Raw genomic sequence first — 21,576 nt, 5'->3', positions numbered from 1 at the left:
AGCATGTATAACATTGAAGAATTAATAAAAAATATTGTATTTATAAAAAGGAAAAAAATTGAAGTGGATACAGGAAACAAAAACAGTAAGTAAGTGGCCAGAATTTTAGACAGGGAACAGTAGGTGCAAACCTAAAGGTACTGTGTGTGGAATATTCCGTGAGAGCACAGAGGCTCACGTACAACAAGTAAAGAGGGAGTAATAGAAAATGAGATCAGAAAAACGATGGGCCCAAATAGTGCTGAGAATTACAGACTATTTTAGGTCTTTTGACTCGATTGAGATATAAAGAGTGTGTACTATTTTTAGAGATGACATATCATGATTTTCATGTTAGTAATATTATACTGGTCTATTCAGAAAAGACCGTAGATCATGAGTTTAGAAACAAGTAGAAAATTAAGTTTACTAATCATGCCTGTAAGAATTGGTGCGTGATTTGGACTATGACGGTACCTAAGTGGTGGTGGCAGATTCTGAACATATTTGGAGGAGGAAGCTAAACGGCATCACTGCCAGAGTAGATGCGGGATATGGACAGGAGTGGAGACTGATTTAAGTGGCTTTGAGTTGAAGACTTGTAACTGGGTTGTTGCCATGACTGAGAAGCAAGATTTGAGGGCAGCAAAATCTGGAGCATGTTAAATTGGCATAAACATTGACTACAAATAAGATCCACTCAGAAATACTGTATCTGAAGAGTGCCTGGACTCTCTGATCCAAAGAAGTCCTCTCTCCTTATACCATGCAGAAGATGATGCAGAGATTTTTCTTTTGTAAGAGAATGCATGCTTTTATCTTCCCTCCTTGCATTCTGGACAGAAACCAAGGTCAATACACGACATCATCTGGCCTGCTAAGAGCACAAAAGGCCCTAATGCCAAGTGAGCTGCAGGACCTAGCTACTATTCATGGCAGGAGCTAGAGGAGTACATATGGGCCGGATCCCAGGGGTGCTGGATCAAAGGTATGGAACATCAACTTGGATAAGGAGAAGTTGGTGTGGAAGCCATCTCTCATGTAACAGGATTTAACACCCTGTTAGTAAGTCTGGGGATGGTACTTGCAAACTGATAAATTGGATCTAGGCTAGAGAAGCAGCATCCAATTCTAATTTAGAAATTCTAGAACTGCCACTACAAACAATAGAAGAAAAGAGGAGAGGGACATGGCCATTTTTGGAATGGCTACATAAGCCTGGAAACCCACTGTGTAAAAACCCATTATCCCTTGCCAAGTTTGCAGGCCTGAGGCCCTTCTCAGAATCTAAGTGCCGTGATTCCCTGGGAGGGAGGTCCTTACTATGGTGATGTCTTTATGGCTATTGTTCCCTTCACCTGCCACCCTGATGATCTATGACAATGTACTCGGAGAACAATTACTCTGGTGAGGAAAGACTGCACAAACATTTCAAGAACTATTGCAGTGTTCACGTTGATGCCCAGGGGATGAAGCTACATCAAGAACAAGGTTAGCAGTCAGAAATCCCTGCGCTAAGAAGGGGAATGAACACAATAATCCTTAATAAGCCACGTGCAATCAATGACTGCAGGGGAATGGATAAATCAGTTTTCTTGAATGGAACGACACTGGGTATATCAAACATACTTCAGGACAATAGTAGTTGGCCAACAAAAAACAAGAGTCCATCAACACAAAACAGATTCCTTGTTTTTGTGTTTGGAGAGACTTTTTGTTTGGTTTTGATATTTTTGCCTTACTGGTTTTTTTGTTTGTTTGTTTGTTTTCATTTTCATTTCCTTGGGGGGGGGGAGAGAGAGAGAGAGAGAGAGAGAGAGAGAGAGAGAATAGAAGAGAAACAAAGACAGAAATGGAGATGGAGAGAAAGACAGAGATAGAGAACATGAATTTCTGTAGGTGGGAAGGATCTGGGAGGAGATGGAGAAGGGAAAACATGATCATAATTTATTATTTGAAAAATTCAAATAAAAACAGAAGAAAGAAAAGACCCTGATTAGGAGGGAAAGATGGAGGCAGGTCATAAATACAGCCCTAGAAATGCCCTGCTTCATGGCCAGATGTCTAGCGTCTGTGTGCAATATGGGCTTCTCAACCAGTGGAGTAGGAGTTGATTGACAGGTTGAATCCTCAAGAATCACCAAAGCAGCAGATCTTAAATAAATATTGTGGGAAGGGCCAATTAGTACCACTCTTAAAACTTAGTAAATGGTTGATGCTTCCTTGGTTTTGATTTTGCTTTGTTATTTGTTTCTTTGGGGATAAGGTCTCATGTAGCTCCAGTTGGTCTCAAACTCTTTGAACTCACTATGTATTTGAGAATGACCTTAACCTTCTGATTTCCCACCATCTCACTTCAAATGCTAAGACGGTAGGTGTGCACTACCACACTGAGTTTATGCAGTGCTGACAACTCCAACTGGACTATTCTCCCAGTTGGTGCTCCCAAGTTTTTTAATTAATTCTCCAAAGTGGACTCCAACTCAAACAAGTAGTCATTTGAACTGCATGTTTGATACCAGTGCAGGATACTTGCTGTAGCAAATTAACATCATTCTAAATTTGAAAAAAACAAAACAAAAAAAAAAACAAAAAACAAAAAACTAAAATGCATCCAAACCAGAAAGACTTTAAGCATGAACAGGACAGACATTATAGCTGTCCTCATGTTACATGTCATGTTCAAAACACAGATGCAGTCAAAATTTTGTGTAAAATCACCTTTCTGAACTGTGCATAAGTAAAAGAAACCCTAAGTGAATTTTGTGTTTAGACTTGCATCTCATGTCCAATGTGACTCATTATGCATATGTAAATAAACCAAGATCTGTGCTGCCCTCTGCCATGGCGCCATCTGAAAGGATCTGAATAACTGAATTAATGTGGTATGCTGATTACACCATGCTAATGAGAGCAGATGAACAAGAAAGAGCAAGTATAACAGAGGTCTTTGTAGAAAGAAGGTAGAACATGAAGCCAACAATGATCTAGAGTATGAGGGGAAATGTTTAGAGGCTCAGTGATCTGAAACATTCCTACACACACTCATTCCTTTAAAATGCTAAATTATTGCATTTTGCATTTCTGACCACTGACAAGAAAATACAATGCCAAATTGGCCTACTTAGGTTCTGGGGATAGCACATTCTACACTTGGGAATACTCCTGAGAGACAGGGTGTTCTAGAACCTGCTCTGAGTGGCTACACTATATGTTAGGCTGCAGCATGATTGGCCCTGTTGGACATACAACTTGTAGAACCTATTATTGGTTCAGAGATAGCTTTGGTAGGAAGTGATGCTTCTGGACCTTAAGGCAAAAAATAATGGAAGAATTGCATTGAGAACTCACAGAGTACTGGAGCAAGGATATGTCAAGAGCAGAGAATTACACACTGCTATTATGAAAGCCTGAGTAGACACAACATTTGTCAGGGGAGACCATGAGCTGAGGTCAGAGTGGATGGGCCATTTAGAAAGGCAATAGTCACTGATTCAACATGGCTAAAGACATTCTCATCTATGTGCCAACACGGTGGGTTTCTTTAATATATGTTGGTCATCTTGTTCCATCAGAACATTCATTCATTTTGAGCCTTGAATATTATGTACTTGGCTTAAAATTTATGACATTTATATTAAAGTGACATCCTTAGATCATTGTAATAGCAGCCAAGTGTGAGGCATTTATTTATCAAGAACTTTTAACCAATGGCTAGAGAGATGCTCTTTGGTTAAAAACATTGGCTGCTTTTTGCAAAGAACCTGGGCTAGATTTCCAGCACATACATGGCCACTTGCAACATTCTGTAAACTCCTATCCAAAGGGATAAATGCCCTCCTCTAGCCTCTGTGGGTACTAGGCATGCATGTTGTACAGACATACATGCAATCAAAATATCAATACATATAAACTAAAAACAATGGTATTAAATGATGAACTCCTAGTCAAAAAGATAGAAAGTATAAACATGATGAGAAATAATTCAGTTAAGTTTAAAACAAGTGAAGCAGGCAGTAAGTAGTAGAGGAAGTGGTAAGGAGGCACACAGGATGGTTAAATTTCTTCCTGTCCTAACAGTATATGCTTCTAATATGCATGCTTATTTATAGGGATCTAAGGAACAACTTGCAGAACTGCCAAACAAGGTACTGTTTTAATATCGTACATTTTGTATGAGGAGCAGGTTATCCTAAATTTCTGCTAAAATTTATGAGATAATCATAGACCCATTTTTTTTGTTCACACCCAAAGTCACATCTGGTAAAATACTATGTTCTCTGCACTAATGTTTTAACTTGAAGAGCTAGTCATTTCCTGGTTCTTCTTTGTAGGTGCACTGCTATGTGATAGTGAAACATTTCTATTTGTTCTACATGTTCACGATAACAGGAAACAGGGCCCTGATGTGAGATTCCCCCCTGAATGCCATAAATACCACTAGCTAATAAAGCAATTTTTTGGAGCCTGTAGCAGAGCAGGGCAGACCAGAACTAGGCAGGCAAAACTAAACTGAATGCTGGGAGGAAGAAGGCAGAGTCAGAGGGAGAAGCCATGGAGCCACCACTGGAAATAGACGTGCTCAAACTTTGCTGGTAGGCCATGACCTCATGGTGATGCACAGATTAGTGGAGATGGGTTAAATTAAGATGTAAGAGTTAGCCAATGAGAAGTTAGAGCTAATGGGCCAAGCAGTGATTTAAAAATTATAGTTTATGTGTGGTTATTTCAGGTCTAAACTGCCGGGTGGCCAGGAAACAAAAAAGTGGCCTTCCTCTCAACAAGGCCCAAGAGAAAGCTAAAGTCCTGTGAATGCATTTAAAACTGACCTTTTAATTCCTACAAAAATTAATGCATCACTCAGAATGACAAATTCACTCTTCTGCCTTGATGGTTGCAAAACTATGGTTCATTGTACCAGGAGAATTCCTAAAACTCCTGAGATGATTTAGTGGAATTTCTCTTGAAAGTTGATGATCATGCTCACATCTACAGATGCTGTTAGGCTAGCATGTATCCAACAACAAACCTGTAATTTCAGCTTCTTCCATTACCCATGTCATAAATTAAGCATATAATAACTTGTAGCTATTTATCAATGGTAAGTTTGCTGTTGTGGAACACTTAGTCACTTGGTAAAGTTATTTGGCATCAAATATTTTCTTTCCATAGGGCCAGAGCTAATACATAATTTTATATTTTAATTGGGATTAAGTTTAAGGTACATTAAATCATCTCTGTAACACTCATAATAGAAATTTTTCTTAAAACACTCAAGTCATAGTCTCCCCCAAACCATTGCTTCTAGTTACCCTCCAGAATTTGACAGTAAGACCCTGTTGCTAAAGACACTATATACTTAAGTCCATAAAACAGAAAAACTGAGTTGGTAATGACATTAAAGCTTCGCCCATAACTGATTAGTTTTATGGTGCTGAAAGGTGCTATGCACCCTATCAGAGGAGAAAAGTAATGATAAATCTTACACAGAAGGGAACCCTGTGAGCTCCAATAGTAATTGTCCTGTAAAATGTGACCACTAGTGCAATAGTGGCACAAATGTAATGGGAGTAACCAGCTACATTCTGGTTGGATTTAAGACCTCCTCTATATCTCACACAGGGCAAGAACCTGTGACTAGATAGGATCATAGTCCCTAGGAAGAACTGACTAATATGACTCTGCTAAATAGACATAGTATTCAAACCATCCGGATGACTCACAGAGTAGTGCATCTTTCAACCCTTATCAGAGAAACTTTTTCATACAGTAGACAGTATATGACATTAATACCCACAACTATTGAATCTACAGAGAATAAGAGACTATGGAGGGCTCAGTCCTAAATGGGACCTCTATAGCAAACTCTTTAACCCAACACTCAAGGATTATATTTGAAGAGGGGGCAGAAAGATCATAAGAGCCAGCAGTAATGAATGACAACAAAGAAACCATGCTTTACAGATACAACAAGGCAGATGCACATTTGAATTCACAACAATTATGACAGAACAAATAAATCTTGTGTAAACCCAAGCCAGACAAATTCCCAGTATGAAGGTGAGGAGGTAAATAGATATGTTTCGATCTTATTTGTAGAAAGATTGGCATTTGATAGCTGCTAGAATAAGAAGAATCAGTTTTCTTTACAAGTGTTACTCCCCTCCAGTAGACTGACCATGGCAGGGCCCAAATTAAAGAGATTTGGGGAGCACTGATTGAATCTGATGGTGTAAAACAAAACAAAATGCTATAGAAAGGAATACAAAGTTGGGTGGATCTGGAGGAGTTAGAGGTGAATGAGATCCAACTATGCTATATGAAATTCTCAAATAATTAATAAAATATTATTTAAAATATTTAAATCATTAAAAACCATATTACAGATTCCTGTGTGAATGGAAGGCAGGTATTCCCTTACTATTAAGATGATTCTACTTGACAAAGAAAAAGTCAGCATGTTCTAAAAAGCTCACCAGTTGTTGACTTTTGCTTTGTGAAGAAAAACTCAAACTCCATGGAGTTACAATAGAAGGGCTTTAAGACTAGAAAATATTATAATCATCAGTGATTAAAGTACAGATGTCTTCCTGTTCTCCAAGACCAGAAATGTGGAGAAGAGATGAGAATGCAGAGGAGCAGGGATGTAAAATGTGAGGTGGAAGAGGAAAAAGTGACCACTTAGCCCATGGGCACACACATGTATGCAACACAGTAAGTAAACACCTGGCAAAAACAACATCACAATCACTGGGGGAGAGAAAATAAACCAGAACAAACTGCATCCCTTATTCTGCTAATGCAATTTAGAAACTCAGATAAAATACTTTTCCAAGACCACATGTCCACTTCACAACTGCAACAAAAATGTCGACTTATTTGCTGACATTTATCTGAATGTAGAGATTTTATTCATAAATACTCCCTTTGTTTTTGTCATTATTCCTGTTCTAAAAATCTTTGGAACCGAGAGATATGCACAAGGTCTTTTTAAATGGATGTTTCCCAATTGTAATGCTCCCATTTATCCTCATCTTCACCAATGCACATCTTAAGTCATTTTTCAGTCTTCATCACATCTGAGTGGAATTTCAAAGGAGGAATTGTGTGCTGAAACAGGCGAGTGCTCACTCTGTATGGGCCATCTCCTCTGACACATTGCTATACCCTGCAGATAGAATTGTGGGTATGTAAAGATAAATGCATACATGCCAAATTGTGAAATACTTTAGCAGCCAAGTATCCTACTGAACTAGAAACAACTTGCTTCTAAAGGCCGTCTCTAAACTCAGTTTTATAACCTGTTCCTATAATTGTACCACTTGAGACTGCAACAGGAGAATTACCTCAAGTTTGAGACTAATAGTCGGGACTATATAGGGAAGTCCAGATCATCCTGGGCTACAGAGTAAGACTCTGTCTAGAAAAACCAAAATAAGTAAGTAAATAACAAAAGAGCTAAAAAAATAAGAACTGTCTTTGATTTAGAAGAACTCCAACAAAAATGACATCGGCACATGGTGTCTGTACACGTTGTTCATGGCTATTATAGCACCTTTGGGTGTCTAGATCTGCCTTCACACACCATACATGAGCTGTTGAAGCTATCCCTCCTTGGCTATATTATGCCGATTCTTCGTCTGCTTTCCTGGCCTTAATACTCAGGCTGTACCTTGCCATGTTTATTCACTAGTGACAGTAGCAGGAACCATGCTGTCACTAACTATTCTTGCTTAATATTTCATAAAATGACTTCTCCCAGTTTATTTCTATTCAGATCATTATACAACTGTTCAAGTCTTGAAACTTGTGGTTTTAAGGTTACTCCAAGACTCATATAAAAAGTGAACCTAAGCCGGGCGGTGGTGGCACATGCCTTTAATCCCAGCACTCGGGAGGCAGAGGCAGGCGGATCTCTGTGAGTTCGAGACCAGCCTGGTCTACAAGAGCTAGTTCCAGGCCAGGAACCAAAAGCTACGTAGAAACCCTGTCTCGAAAAATCAAAAAAAAAAAAACAAAAAAAAGTGAACCTATCCTTGCAAAGTATGGAAAAGTGGGGACTTTAAGAGGTAATTGGGACCTAGGGACTCTGTCTCCACAGGTATAGGAGAGTTATAAAGAGAATTTTGTGTCCCTTTCATCTTTCTTGGCATGTGATATCTTCTGCCCAGGTATGGTGGAGTACAAGGCTTTACCGCAACTTTGTAAGCCCTAGATTTTGATTTTCCTTGTGCACCAAACAAATGCACTCGTAATTCACTCAGACCTGCAGTATTCTGTCAGAGAAGCAAAGCAAGGGACTCCGACAACCTTTGGGGTGTATTCTTTGCAGTATTCTTTTGCCTCATAGACATCTGAGCTGGTGTTTGTCTAACTGGTGTGGGTAGCAGCACCCCACTTCATGGTGCTCAGAATCCAATGAGCAGGCTGTGCTGAGGCATGTTCACAGTTCCTGAGCACAGGTGGCGCTATGGGCCTGGGTGGAGGGGGAGCTCCAGACTCTCACTGTATCCTCTGATTTACAAACTCATTGGGTAGACTTCTGAAAGCTAGTCTGTAAATCACTGTTCGTAAGGATTCCTGAATTAAAATGGTGAGATTACAGTGTTTGCAACCTTTGTCTACTCGTCTGCCTGGCAACTGCTCTGCACCTGTTTTAGACAAGGCAGTGAGTTGAAAATCAAGGCTTAAGTGACAAAAGCACAAAATTATAAAAGGAAAATCTAGTTCTCAGCAAATACAGTTTAAGAAAATCTTAGTTATCTTTTGCATGTGCATGCATATGCCATACCAAATTGTAGCAGTCAGTTCTCTTCTTCCATTACACGTTCCGGGGCTCAAATTCAGGCCATCACACTTGGTTAAAGGTACCTTTACCCACTGAGCCTTTCTCTTGAATACTATTTTCCTATTGCTCTTAAATCCTTAAAGTATCGTGTCAAACATAGCCAGCAGAACTCCATCCAAAGAAAGGACAAGAACTGTGCTTCACAGGGACTCAAGAGTCCACAACTGTTCTTACATATCCTTCCTTTGTAACCAGCTTTCAAGCATCTGAACACATACCAACCAAGAAGAAGGCTGCGGGGAGCTTATGTCTTATAGTCTAACTTAGCCCATCATTAAGCAGGGCCTGCTCTGGGTTCTGAACTTGTAAGTTAGTCACACTCCAGAGAGAATGGGTTGCTTCTGCCGCTGTGTTGTTCATAACAGCCAGTTTTATAGGAATCCACAAGCACTAAAGGCTGTTACTTCTTAAAACCATTTCTATCTCTCATAATATTTTCTGAAGCTCTCAGAATCCCTTTCTTTATTCGGCATTTTCATTAGCATCTAGTATATGCCAGGCTCTATCCTGCATGAGGTAGATATTATCAGTGGGGTAGTAGATGACAATTTTCACTGTCACAAAGTAAATGTCATAAAAGTAGCATACTAGAAATAATGTCAAAACACAACTAGACTGCAGGACAGACTGTGACTTTTTTTTTCCCCACAAAACATAAAAGTGAAGGATAGGAAAAGCTGTGGAGCAGGGTCTTGTAGACACAAAGGTTGCATCAGGGAAAGTCCTGTCAACAGGGAGGCAAAGTTAGGTTTTGGACTAAGTAAGGGAAGGAGCCACATAGTCAAATGGGAAACAGCATCCTATGGACTTGGAGGCACAGGAAGGTCTGACACCATTGCAAGCTCCAGCACAGGGGAAGTGGGAAGGCCAGGGATACAAGTGTAGGTAGAATGGCACATAGTTTTGGACAGAGAGAATAGACCATATGAAGAAATGGGTCAACTCATAGATTACATTTTTCCGTTTACTAACATGAGGAAGGCCAGGTCCTTGATTGGTGAGAGAAAATCTGGGTGCAAGTTTGTATATAAAGGAACCTCCCAGGGAATTCATTTGGAGATGACTGTGCAGGTGAAGTTCAAGAAAGTAGGGAGAGCAGGAGATGTGGATTTATTGTCATGCAGGTATAATTAAAGCCCAATTGAATCTTCAGAGAAGCATGGGTATAGAAAATGATATACCTCGAGGAACCCAGTGTCCTGAGACTAGAGAATCAAAGAAAAACTAGCCATACATGGTAGAAGAAAATCAACATACCTGCCATGTTGAGACAACATGTGTTTTTGAGAAAGAATGTAGAAAAGTGGCCTTCCAACTCTTACTTTAAGCTCCGTGATCCACTTGCACATAGACTCCTAGCTATGTTGTGGAATCTTCATGCAAGAAGGGCTCAGGGTCCGTGGGGGGGGGGAGGGGAGCTCTATAGCTATCACCATGGACACTGTGAGGAAACTGCAGGCCTCCCTTAGCCCTGCTAACCTGGAATAACAGTCAACTCTGTGACTCCCACATCAGGAAGGTTCAGAGACTCAGTCTGCACTTGATTTGGCATGAGTCCCATAGGTGCCTTTCAAATCCCACCTCTGAGAATCATCCCTCAGTGAATCTTTGGCAGGTGGGAGTTTGTTTGCTGTTCGGATTCACCAGAGGACAGCAGCATAGCTAATGCTCAGGCGGAGCTCTGTCCCTGTGCTCTGTAGCACTGCCAGCCTAAGCCCTTGACTTCTGTGTGTTCGCTGTCTTTCGTGGAGTATTGGCTTGTGCGTGAGCTACCTGTCCTCAGATCCCTTCGCTCAGAACCAGTGGTGTTTATTTCTGTCCATTTTGTCTTCTCTTCTTAACTGAAAATGACCCAATCAGACCACAGTAGGTATTGACAAAAAGAAAAAAAAAGTACTTCACTTTTATATTTGCCACCACAATACATTAAAAGATAGATAAAAGTTGTTATTGATGGTATAAAAACAAATTAGAGACAAATATACACTGGCTGGATTATAACTGAGGGGCTAGTAGAAGCCTTGCTGTCTAAGTAGTCTTGGCTTTAATGGAGTCATGGCTAGATTAATATGGTAGCTGTCCTTAACACAACTTAATAAATTTTTCTCAAAAAATTAAGTAAAGGTACAAGGCAGTGGAAAGATTTTAAGAATTTGGAAGAAGAAGCATGGCAGGCCCTTTTTTAAATTGAATTTTTTGAGAATTCCATACATACATGCTCTAGTTACATAATTGATGTGGGATTCACCTCTGTATGCTGTGACTGTGCTTTCGTCATTTCTACCTCCTTTTCCCCTCTAAATCCTCCCATGCCCCTTCACCCTCTCAAATTCATGACCTCATTTTAAATTGTTTTTACATGCATGTGCATATTTGTTTGTGTGCATGAGAGAGAGAAAGGTTCAGCAAGCTGAGTCCATTTAGTGTTACTCATACACACACACACACAGAGAAAGAGAGAGAGAGAGAGAGAGAGAGAGAGAGAGAGAGAGAGAGAGAGAGAGAGAGGAGGGTGATAGTGACCACTTGGAAGTTGATAGTCTATCAGGGAGTTTATCCTAGAGAAGAATGATTCTCTCTCCCTCAGGTACTATTAACTGACTATTGCTCTTCCTCAAGGAGTGTGGCCTTGTGTGATTTTCCCCCATCCACTTCTAAGACAGTTGGAAAGAAGAGGCTAAGTAAATTTTTTTTCAATAAACCGCCAACATGATTTATTCTAAAGACGAATAGAGGTTAATGATGTAAGAGTGTTTTATTTCTAAATAGCATACGGATACACAGAAGAATGTATTTCCTTATACTTAAAGAAGTGCCTGTTATATAAAGAGACAGAGTTACATAAGATTGATAAGGTTTTTATTTACTTTGTTCCCTTTCTCTTGTCTTTCCCATCTAACTGTGCATTTGAAGGCCTAAAATCTGCTTCCTTTTCAGTGTGCAGACAAATGGAAGAACAGAACAAAAGGGCGATGAGTCAAAGTAGCTGGTGCTTTAAAAGGGAGAAGTAGAAAAGCTTTGGGAACACGGGAAGGAAGTATTAGTCTGTCTAGCAGGTCACGGGGCACGACAAAGATGAGATGCTGTGAGTTCTAGGCTGCAAAGAATAAGCACAAATCCCACACAAGCAAAGACAAAGGGGTGAATTCTGTTAGCCATAACCTGTAACAGGATGGAGATACAAAGAATATTTTGCTTTTTATTTCACAGATATACTTGTCCTTATTGTTGACTGCAGCATTGCTCATAATTAAATTACAATCTCAAAAATAGACCGAAACTACAAATATCATTACCTCGATTTTCACCCATTCCCCTGCAAAGGAATGGGGAGGAAACTTTTCTTACAAGGAAGTATTGGGGATCTGATTGAAATATAATTTTGGGTGAATCCTTATAATAAAAATCTGAAAGTCTACATCTTATATCTGCTGTGAAATGTCTTGAAGACATTATAGTGACATTGTTCACTGCCTATGGGAACACTTTGCTCCCATCCTTCTGAAGATGCTGTGACCTGATCTCATGGGTTTACTATGTTGTCCCTTATGAGTCCACTGTATCAACACTACATGGGTGCAGAAAAAGGAGTGGAGGATAAATATCGAAACACATTCCTCCTTTGGTTTCGAGCAGGAAATTTAACAACATTCTGAAAAATATCCTAGCAAACTGCAGATGAATCCACACGATTAAACTGAATACAGTCTAGTAGCAGAATTCTACAACAGTCCTGGTTTCTAGAAATGTTAATTGCATTGGCTCTAACTATGTAACAGTGGGTTGGCAGAGGCCATCACTTTCTCTAGGATAGTATGTGAGCATGAAAGGAAGAGATAAGGACGGCATAACACACTTTTAATTCACAATTTGTTTTGAAGTTCCTTAATTTTTATAAGCATTTACATTTTAGCTCCCTAGTATTTTCTTGTAGAAGATATAATGTAACATAGAACATACCATGATTATCAATGTAATCACTACACACACACACACACACACACACACACACACACACACACACACAAACATGCCTCAGTATCCTTGGGATACATTTTCCATAACCTCTTCTCAGAAACCAAAGCCTGCAAAGCTTAAGTCTTGTCTAAAATGGCATAGTCATACCACATGTCCTGTACATACCCTACTGGATGGTTTACAACATGTCTTGATTACTCATAATGTCTGTAACTGTAAATGTTAGTGGTTAGCTGTTGTAGGTCTCTGGATGAACAAGAGAATAAAGTCTGTAGAGCTTCAGTCCCCGGCAGCCTTGAAGAACACTTTGCAAACATGGGTGATAGAATAGAAGACATTGAACTCATGGATCACTTGTATTTGGTTTACGGGTACTAGATGGGCTTGAATTTCATGACTAGCCCAACACCTCTCTCACAGTGCACTTGATATCTCACCAGTAAAGAAATCAAAAAATACAGAAGACAGGACTTTGTGTCATTTCTTAACATTTTCATTCAGATTTAAAGTCACAGTCAACATATGGAAACAAGCAAAAGGTGGTGCTTTCTTTATAGCTGATATTCCAGGAGTAAAGGAATTGTAGCAGCTTGTTTTTAAGACAGGATATACTGATAAAGCTTAAGTTAATGCAGATGGGACACCAAGGACTGCCTCCACAGCGAACAGTACAGAGTGGCTACAGGAGGGGATAGGCAAACGGAACCTGTGCTCTGCCTCAGAACCCTCTACTCAGCCAGGCTGCGCTTTAAGCAGGTCCTGGCCCTGTACTCAGCTCAAAAGCTAAATGCAGCTAAAATCATTTGTCCTGACTGCTTCACAAGCTTATTGTGTGGATCTAATTAGACATTGTATATACTGTTTCAAGAGTTGATTCAACATGGACTGATCAGGGTCACTCAGTAACAAGTTCAGTGCCAAATGCTATCAGGTTTTATAAAGTTCACAAATACAGGATAATATTGAAATAGTTTACTAAGCTTTCTTGTTAAGCAGCAAATTTCATCTTCCCGTAAAAGGCTCCTCTGATAGATATTAAGATGCTTTTCTATCAACTAAATAAGTTTCTGTTAATATTTCCTTTAGTTGTTACCTTGAGTTTAGAAATATTTATGCAGTTTTAATATAATCTTTACTACCAATGGAAATGTTATTTTATTAAAATTGAATGCATAAAGTATTAAAATGAGACTGTACTTAAAAATTTTTAAAACAGAACAAAAAAGGATAGCATCTAACTTCATAAGTTAGAAAAGTTTTCACTTATATTCAAAGCATTAAATTTTAGCTTATTGATTAGAGTTTATAAGGTACTCAGCAACTTGAAACTTAAAATGTCAAACATGGGGTTTTAATGAAAATAAAATAGTGAAGAAACTAAAGTAAGAAGAGACGTCAAACTAGACATTCCATCATAACACATAAGTCAACAAATTGGTAAGCAGCAGTAAACCGCAGAAGGACAGTAAGGCCTTGTCTTCATTTGTCTCTCTAAGGAGTCACATAAGAAAGTCATTTTAGAGGTAAGAGTGTGCTCTCCTAATTAGAGGAAGGGGTGGACGCCAGCCAGTTACCAGTATTAGAGGAGACAATTCCGGAATAAGGAAACGGTAGTAAGAAGAGAGCAGCGATAACTCAGTGGTTGTGACCGAGGAAGACAGCGAAGCTATCTTTGTGCCACTGTAACATGAATGTGTTGGAGGAAAACTGGAAATGCTAGTAAGGGTGATTATTAAAGGTGGGCCTGTGGTTATAAATTGCTTTTTTAATGGTGGTGACAATAGCTGACATTCAGAAAAATAAGAAGATGAAATGTCAGTATCAACTTTTATTAGCACCATGAACAATAAATACTATATTGAAATTAGCTTCATTTGTATTTTTTTTGTAAGTCGTCACTCTGAAAGCAGGAACATGTGCAGTTCGTTTGAAAGAGAACTATATAAACCTACCAGCATTCTCTATAATCATAATTTCTAGTCTGGGGGAAACCTTCCACATTTCTTATTGACATTTACAATTCAGACATATGGGTGTGATGCTCAATTGCAAAAAGCCCATGGAGTCAGTTAGAAGTGAGCGTAGGGAGCTGGACACAAAAATTAAAAGGACACCAAGAGTATATGTATTCATAAAGATTGTTACATTACTTTCCTTCACAAGATACATGCAGAATGGTGGATAGGGTCTATGTCTGGGTCAAGTTAATCTGTGAGAAACAACTGGGGATCAAGAAAGCCCAAGCAGGGCCTTCCTGCTGAGTATAAACTCTGACCAAACTTAAGGAGGTACTCTGTTGAACTCATTCTCATTGAAAAGACCAGAAAATGTGTGAATTTCCCCAGCCACAACTGCCTTCTTTCTGAATTCCTCTATTAACAGATTAGGTAAAATGGAATATTTGATATGAATAATTTTAATAGAAATAGGAGACAAGGAGTTCTTTGTCCAGAAATAGACTTTGTCAAAGGCTGACTACAGCTTCTGAGATTTAGCCTCTTGAGATGCCAGGTGATGGGACAGTACCTCTGTGATTTCCACCTTAGGCTGGATTGGTTGTGGGTGAGAGAGAACACAGCCCAGAAGAGAAACAGACCTGTGAGCCAAGAGTTAGGATGATGTACTAGCCGTGTATCAATGGAATATTTGCATAAGCTCTTAATTTCCATGTATTTTTCTGAAAACTGCAGCCATAATATTTTATATCTTATAAGGTTACTGTGAGGATTCAATGAGTATTTGAATGATAAAATTAGCAGCATCTGGTATATATATAAGGTATATAAGTATAAAATACTATTATTACTATAGTCGTTAATACTAATAGCATACGTAAAAAGTAATTTCTCCACAATGTTACATAACACATGTCCCACATTTTGTTTCTCTCATTAACTCCACCTGCATCTTCATCTGAGGTGAACACTCTGACTAGGTCAATGCATGCATATTATGCCTTCACATTTCTCTCACTTTCAAGGCTTTTTTTTTTGAGGTTTATCTCTTAAAAGGTTCCTTTCCTTTATGTGAATGGTTTGGAACCTTAAAAGTATTGTGGTTACTGTCATAGGTATGCCAGTCACGTGGTCACAAAAGATGGTAACACAAGGATCGAGTGATCTCCTGCCCCTGAATCATTTAAACATCCACCTCCCAACTCAGAAATTTTAAACAAGAGAAGGTTTAACAGGCAAAGTTTTAAATGAGCCAAGCCATTTCATGCTTTACACGTGATGGTTCCATACTGTAATCTGGCCCAGGTGTATGTGCATATGTCCTGCTTTTGTTGGTCCAGCTTTTAAATTCTTAGTGATGATATCATTAACCCAGGCAAACCTATAGATTTCCTGCTAGCATTTTTTCATAAAGAAGTACACCAGAATTCCAAACAAACAAATGAATTGATGCTGGGACAAATTCAATCACATAAAAGAGGAGGCAAATAAGAGCCTAGGTTTCAGGGAATTTCTAAGCGCAGGGCCTGGAATAAGGTGTGCGACCTGTTAATATGTCCATCTGCAGTGCAGGTAGGTCAGACACGTTCACTCTCGTTTGTCTAACATTCCCGAGAACACAAACAGGCCCGTCCGTGGAGGGGGCTTACTGGATCTGCCACAGCAATCGTGCTCCTCAGAGCAAGTATTTTCATACTGTGTTTTCCCCACCAAAAGTCCTTTCTTTTCTCTTTGTATTTTACTTTTAAAGTTTATACTTTGACAATAATTCTGTGAATGAAACCCCAATGAATTTCTGCATTACTCAGTAAGGTAGCATATTTCAAACACTGTCTGTCCAAGTTAGAATACCTAAAATGGAAATAGAAGGACCTGCTAAAAAACAAGTCAAATATTTTCTATTGTGTAAGTTAAAAATTGAAAGTAGCAGCTGATGGAAATATCTAATCATTTTTTAAAAAACTGAATAACTTAGAATCTAGGTAATTCACTCATCAGTCTCCTGGACCATCAGTGTAAAGTCCACTCACACAAGATATACAGGCATATGGAAAAGAGGTGGCCAGTGAAGAAAAGCAGGTAATCACTGATATTATACAAAAAGTTTTTTTTAAATTAGGACATTAGATAAAATATTTTCAGCCCCATTATCAGTACAGCTGCTCTTCTCTGCTTCCCCGAGGGTTAGAAAGAGTGGAGGTGAAGTTCCTCTTTGGCTTGCTCCTCATTCTAAAGCAAGGAGGCTGGAGAATGACAATTCATTCTAAACCAATCTAAGCAATTCATATTTGAAAGACTCATGAAGGGGAGATCTTACCTGAGCTCTTGGATCAGAGAATCCATTGGTACTGTTCACAAAAACAAAAGTGAAGGAAAGAAGAAAAGAGAAAAGAAAGGAAGAAAGATAGGAAAAGAAAAGAAAGAGTCTCAATTGAGTTTGCTTTTTAAACCGTATGACTGAAACTTTTCCCTACCTAGAGATAACACTAGTGCCTGGCTAGGACAGACACCACCTGGCTTCTCACTGAATGGAATGGGTTTTCTATGGTTGTTTTGGAAATAAGAAAGCAGACAACACAGCCCAAAACAGACTCATTCTAGGTTTGGTACACTGGGTGGTCTTGGCTCCTTGTTGGTGAAACTGTCCAATGACCTTAAGTTAGAGGTATGTGGAAAAAAAAAACAGAAACAATTAAATGTTTTCTTCCTTCCTTCCTTCCTTCCTTCCTTCCTTCCTTCCTTCCTTCCTTCCTTCCTTCCTTCCCTTCCTTCTTTCCTTCCTTTCTTTCTTTTTTTTTGGATTTTCAAGACAGGGTTTCTCTGAGAAACAGTTGTAGCTGTCCTGGAACTCACTCTGTAGAACAGACTGCCCTTGATTTCACAGACTTCTACCTGCCTCTGCCTCCGAATTGCTAGGATCAAAGGTGTGCACCACCACCACCCAATGAGAAACTATTTAAAAGAATTAAGATTACTGCTCTTATTTATTTATTATTTATTTATTTTTGTGGTTCTGGGGATAGGTCTGTGGCTCATGGATTCTACGCAAGCGTCTACTTGTGTGCCGCACCACAGCTCTGTGCATCCATATTTAATACCCGTAAGCAAGCTTCCAGAGGGAAATGTTAACTTCACTAGTAAGTGCTTCAAGCTGATCCCGAACAGTTCCTCCATACGGGAGACAGGAGCAAGCTCCAGCACTGTTAATATCAACAGCCTTTCACAAGAAGGAGCTTTGAATTTCTGCCTGAAAGGCTGGGAGCTCAAGGAAGTCGTGTTGATAAATACCTGCCTACACAGGGGTAAGCAGCATATGGAGGGAGGCAACGGTGGCTTCCCAAATTACTCACGCTTCACAAGAACAGTAGTTCACTTCGAAAAGAACATGTTGGCTCTGTTTAAGGCTGTGTGTGCATTGCCAAAAGTAAAGTAAAATAAAATAAAAATAAAGACCAAAGATATTTGCAAATTAAAAGACCCACATCTTGAAAGTGTGGTAGAGTGGTATGCTCTGAAAGCTCCAAATAAGAGACACACAGTCCAATCTCTAGAATCCTGCCATTTAGAGCAAGCATGAGCTTATTCTAATTAAAGAGATAAAAAAAAAGAAATTGACTATTTTTCTTAAGTATATATCCCATTGAGAAGTTTGCTTCACAAAAATTTAAAGCCCTAGAAACACATTATGTCAAATTTAAAGATACAGGATATGATTATTTCAAAAGTCATTTAAAGTAAAACTAAATACTAGTACAGGGTAAAAGTTCTGTTTCAGTGGACAAAAGTCCATACCGCACAGAGGATTACTTTGCATTTGGGACGCATCGGTCAATGGCAACAACTGCACACATTTTAACTAAAAGTTCATCCTTGACTGAATGAAAAATGCTGGTACTCTGGATTTTGGTTAAACAGGAATTAACTACGTTGACTGCATATGTAAACACACAGTTAACAAGCACACTGCATTTGAGTAGCCACTCTGAACTCCCAAACCTTCCCAAGAAGACAGCTTTCTCCCGCATGGGCATGAACACCAGAAGGGAGTGTGAAGGACAGCTCTCCAGGATGTTTTCAGAGCCATGGCGAACTAGTTTTCCACTTAGAATTCAGGGTCACAAAAATATAGCTAATTATAATAAAAGTTATTTTCCTTGAGGGGTGTAATTGCCAGTCAATCCTGTTTTCCAGCTGTTTAGATCATCAAGGGCCTGTTTATATTTCAATATTACATTACCATCTGTTAGTTACAAAAAAAAAAAAAAAAAAAAAAGGGGTAGCCAGCAAGTTGAACCTTCCAAACATTACTTTCTGGAGCTGCCTGGAACTCCCAGCAGGAAGAATCAAAAAACAAATGTTACCGTTTCACTTGAACTAAGTAGGGATTGGGACTACTAAGCCAGACAGCATAAAAACAAAATTCAGCTTCAGCTGTAAACTGGCAATCCAGTTTTTGTTCCTGTCACTAGAGAGCATCACTCCTGGTACCCAAAGGTTTCTGTGGAGCATTCCTCACTGACTCTTACTACACACAAGGGACAAGCACAGGCACTCCCATCCTTCACGGTGTGGTAGGCAGTGTCAGGGAGTCTGCTCACTAACTCACCTTCAGTTCCTTTTGAGAGAGTAGGGAATGATTTATCCTCAACTTCTGCATCCATCTGTAATGTGAACACAAAGTACGGAGATCATTACTTTGTCACTGATCAGACTGTGAAAACATGTAATTAGACATTCTGAAGATCTTTATGAAGAGCAGACTTAGCCTTCCATGGTCCTGCATCCCCTTCTGGCTCTATGGAATCTGGCTGACTGTTTGAGAGTACCGCCGAATTTAGAGACACATCTACAGATGCTGGAAACCAGAGATGCTAACAGCCAGAGTGCAGATGGCCTTGGCCACAAGTGTTTGCTAATGATTTGCATACTTATAGAATTCCAAAGACTGAAAAAGGGTTGTCTCTTCGACAGTGCTTGTGAAATGAGACCTCCAAACAGGAAGACAAAAGATCCAGACTTATTTACTGATTTCAAATGCCTTCAGCTTTCTAGATGCTTTCTGAGTATACATATTCTAAGTTAGGAAAAACAAAAGCCTATGTAAAAATGCAACCCCAAGACACATGCTTGTAGTGCCCCCCCCCAAAAAAATACCATTGGGAGTTATAACTATCCACAGTGAACTACATTTACTCTCTGAATTCCTGAAAAAATTACAGTCATTATATCACTCAAATGTAGAAGAAACATAAAATCCAAGTGAGGTTCATGGAAGTATCAAATTCCCATCATTACTGAATATTTTAAATGTAACCAAACAAATGATCAAAGGGCTACAAAGGCATCCAAAGACTTCTCTTTTCATATACTCTGACCCCAAGACATCTACCCATTTTGTTAGAACCCACAAATAACCTCTCAGTTTAATTCACTTTTGTACATTTTCAGAATTCTTAAATGTAAGTAAGCTGCTTTGCCTGCAGAAAACGAGAGACAGGCAGCAGAGATGCTCTGTGGCTCCGGTCCTTAAAGCCCGACACAAGCCGTGGCAATGTGACTGCCATGGTAATAGGAGCTAGGCTCCACTCTCAGAGGCTAGGTTGTGATTGAAGGCACTGACCTGCCATGGACTTATAATAGGGGAGCAGGTGTGGCAATGATGGACTTTAATTTCCTTTAATAAACCTTTTATGTGCCACACTTTTACTGCCATTCGACGCTCTCCAAGGTCCTGCACATAATAGGTTCATTACTTTTGATTACTATAGTCTATTGAGACAAACAACTCGAGAACACACTATATATTATGTTCAGTTAAACCAATATAGACTATTTATCCATTGTGCATTTTTTCACCTGCAACACTACAGATGAAATTAACAACAGCTCTAGTAAGCTAAAACTATTAAACCCACCAGAACTCTTTTGTCATTGCTTCATAATAATAAACCAATCATTGAACTGCTTTTTAAATTAGCAAACAAAAAGTGTTCACGGCTTTGACTGAACAGCAGCCGCTTTAGTCTAAATAAAATGGTTCATTGTTATAAATATTTTAAAAGTACACAATAAGAGAAAACAACAATAAAACAGAGGTGGTTTTTTTCCTGTTGATTTTCTTTCTTTTGAAACCATATGAGTTTATGGCAGATGCCTAGGATTAAAAGGGCTTGGTTTACTCAGGATGGTAAGTACTGCGTTGTGAAGTCCCCCTCCTCCCTGGACGATCTCTGCTGCATATAAAGTGGCTCAGCTCATGCAAACGTAGCTCTGTGGGTTACACAAATAACTAGATTAAGGGAGATCAGTAGCATGTGAGGGTTAAAATGATGAAACACATCACATATTTCTGAGGAAGCTATTCCCATGGGCAGGAATTCACATAAAGCAAGACTATTATTCAGCAACACAGGTGCTATTAACCTTCCCTAGACACCCTTTTTTTTTTTTTTTTGATTTTTCGAGACAGAGTTTCTCCGTAGCTTTTTTTTGGTTCCTGTCCTGGAACTAGCTCCTCTAGACCAGGCTGGCCTTGAACTCTTAAAATGCCCCCAACACGAATGATGGTTGAGCTCCATGAGTTTCTTTACCAAAACTGGAACACAGACTGCCAAGAGTTCCAGAAGGCATACAAAAAACTTTCAGAAACTAATAAAATGCAGTATTCTTTTTAGGAGCTTTGAGGAGGCAGCCATGGATCCGGGCTTTGTGACCACCTTATGTGGCCACCTCTTCACCGTAGCTACTGGGGAATGCATAAACACTCCTTGACTGCACTTAAAATCTCATTTCATAACTATTTTGCTGAGCTATCTT

General features: G+C 39.3%; 1 protein-coding gene across 5 annotated transcripts in view; it reads right to left on the bottom strand.

The window, feature by feature from the left end:
* The window catches only part of LOC130888055 (suppression of tumorigenicity 18 protein), a 245,577-nt gene that overhangs the window by 71,631 nt on the left and 152,370 nt on the right, over nt 1-21,576 (bottom strand). For all 5 annotated transcript variants that reach the window (XM_057790883.1, XM_057790887.1, XM_057790885.1 and 2 more), the window contains 2 exons: nt 19,367-19,421; nt 17,078-17,108 (listed from right to left, as the gene is read on the bottom strand). In XM_057790883.1, the coding sequence (XP_057646866.1) occupies nt 17,078-17,108; nt 19,367-19,421 (86 nt within the window). The remainder of the gene's footprint in view (nt 1-17,077; nt 17,109-19,366; nt 19,422-21,576) is intronic.

This window comes from Chionomys nivalis, chromosome 16, assembly GCF_950005125.1.
Source record: "Chionomys nivalis chromosome 16, mChiNiv1.1, whole genome shotgun sequence".
NCBI lineage: Eukaryota > Metazoa > Chordata > Mammalia > Rodentia > Cricetidae > Chionomys > Chionomys nivalis.
This window is presented reverse-complemented; position numbering and strand designations above follow the sequence as displayed.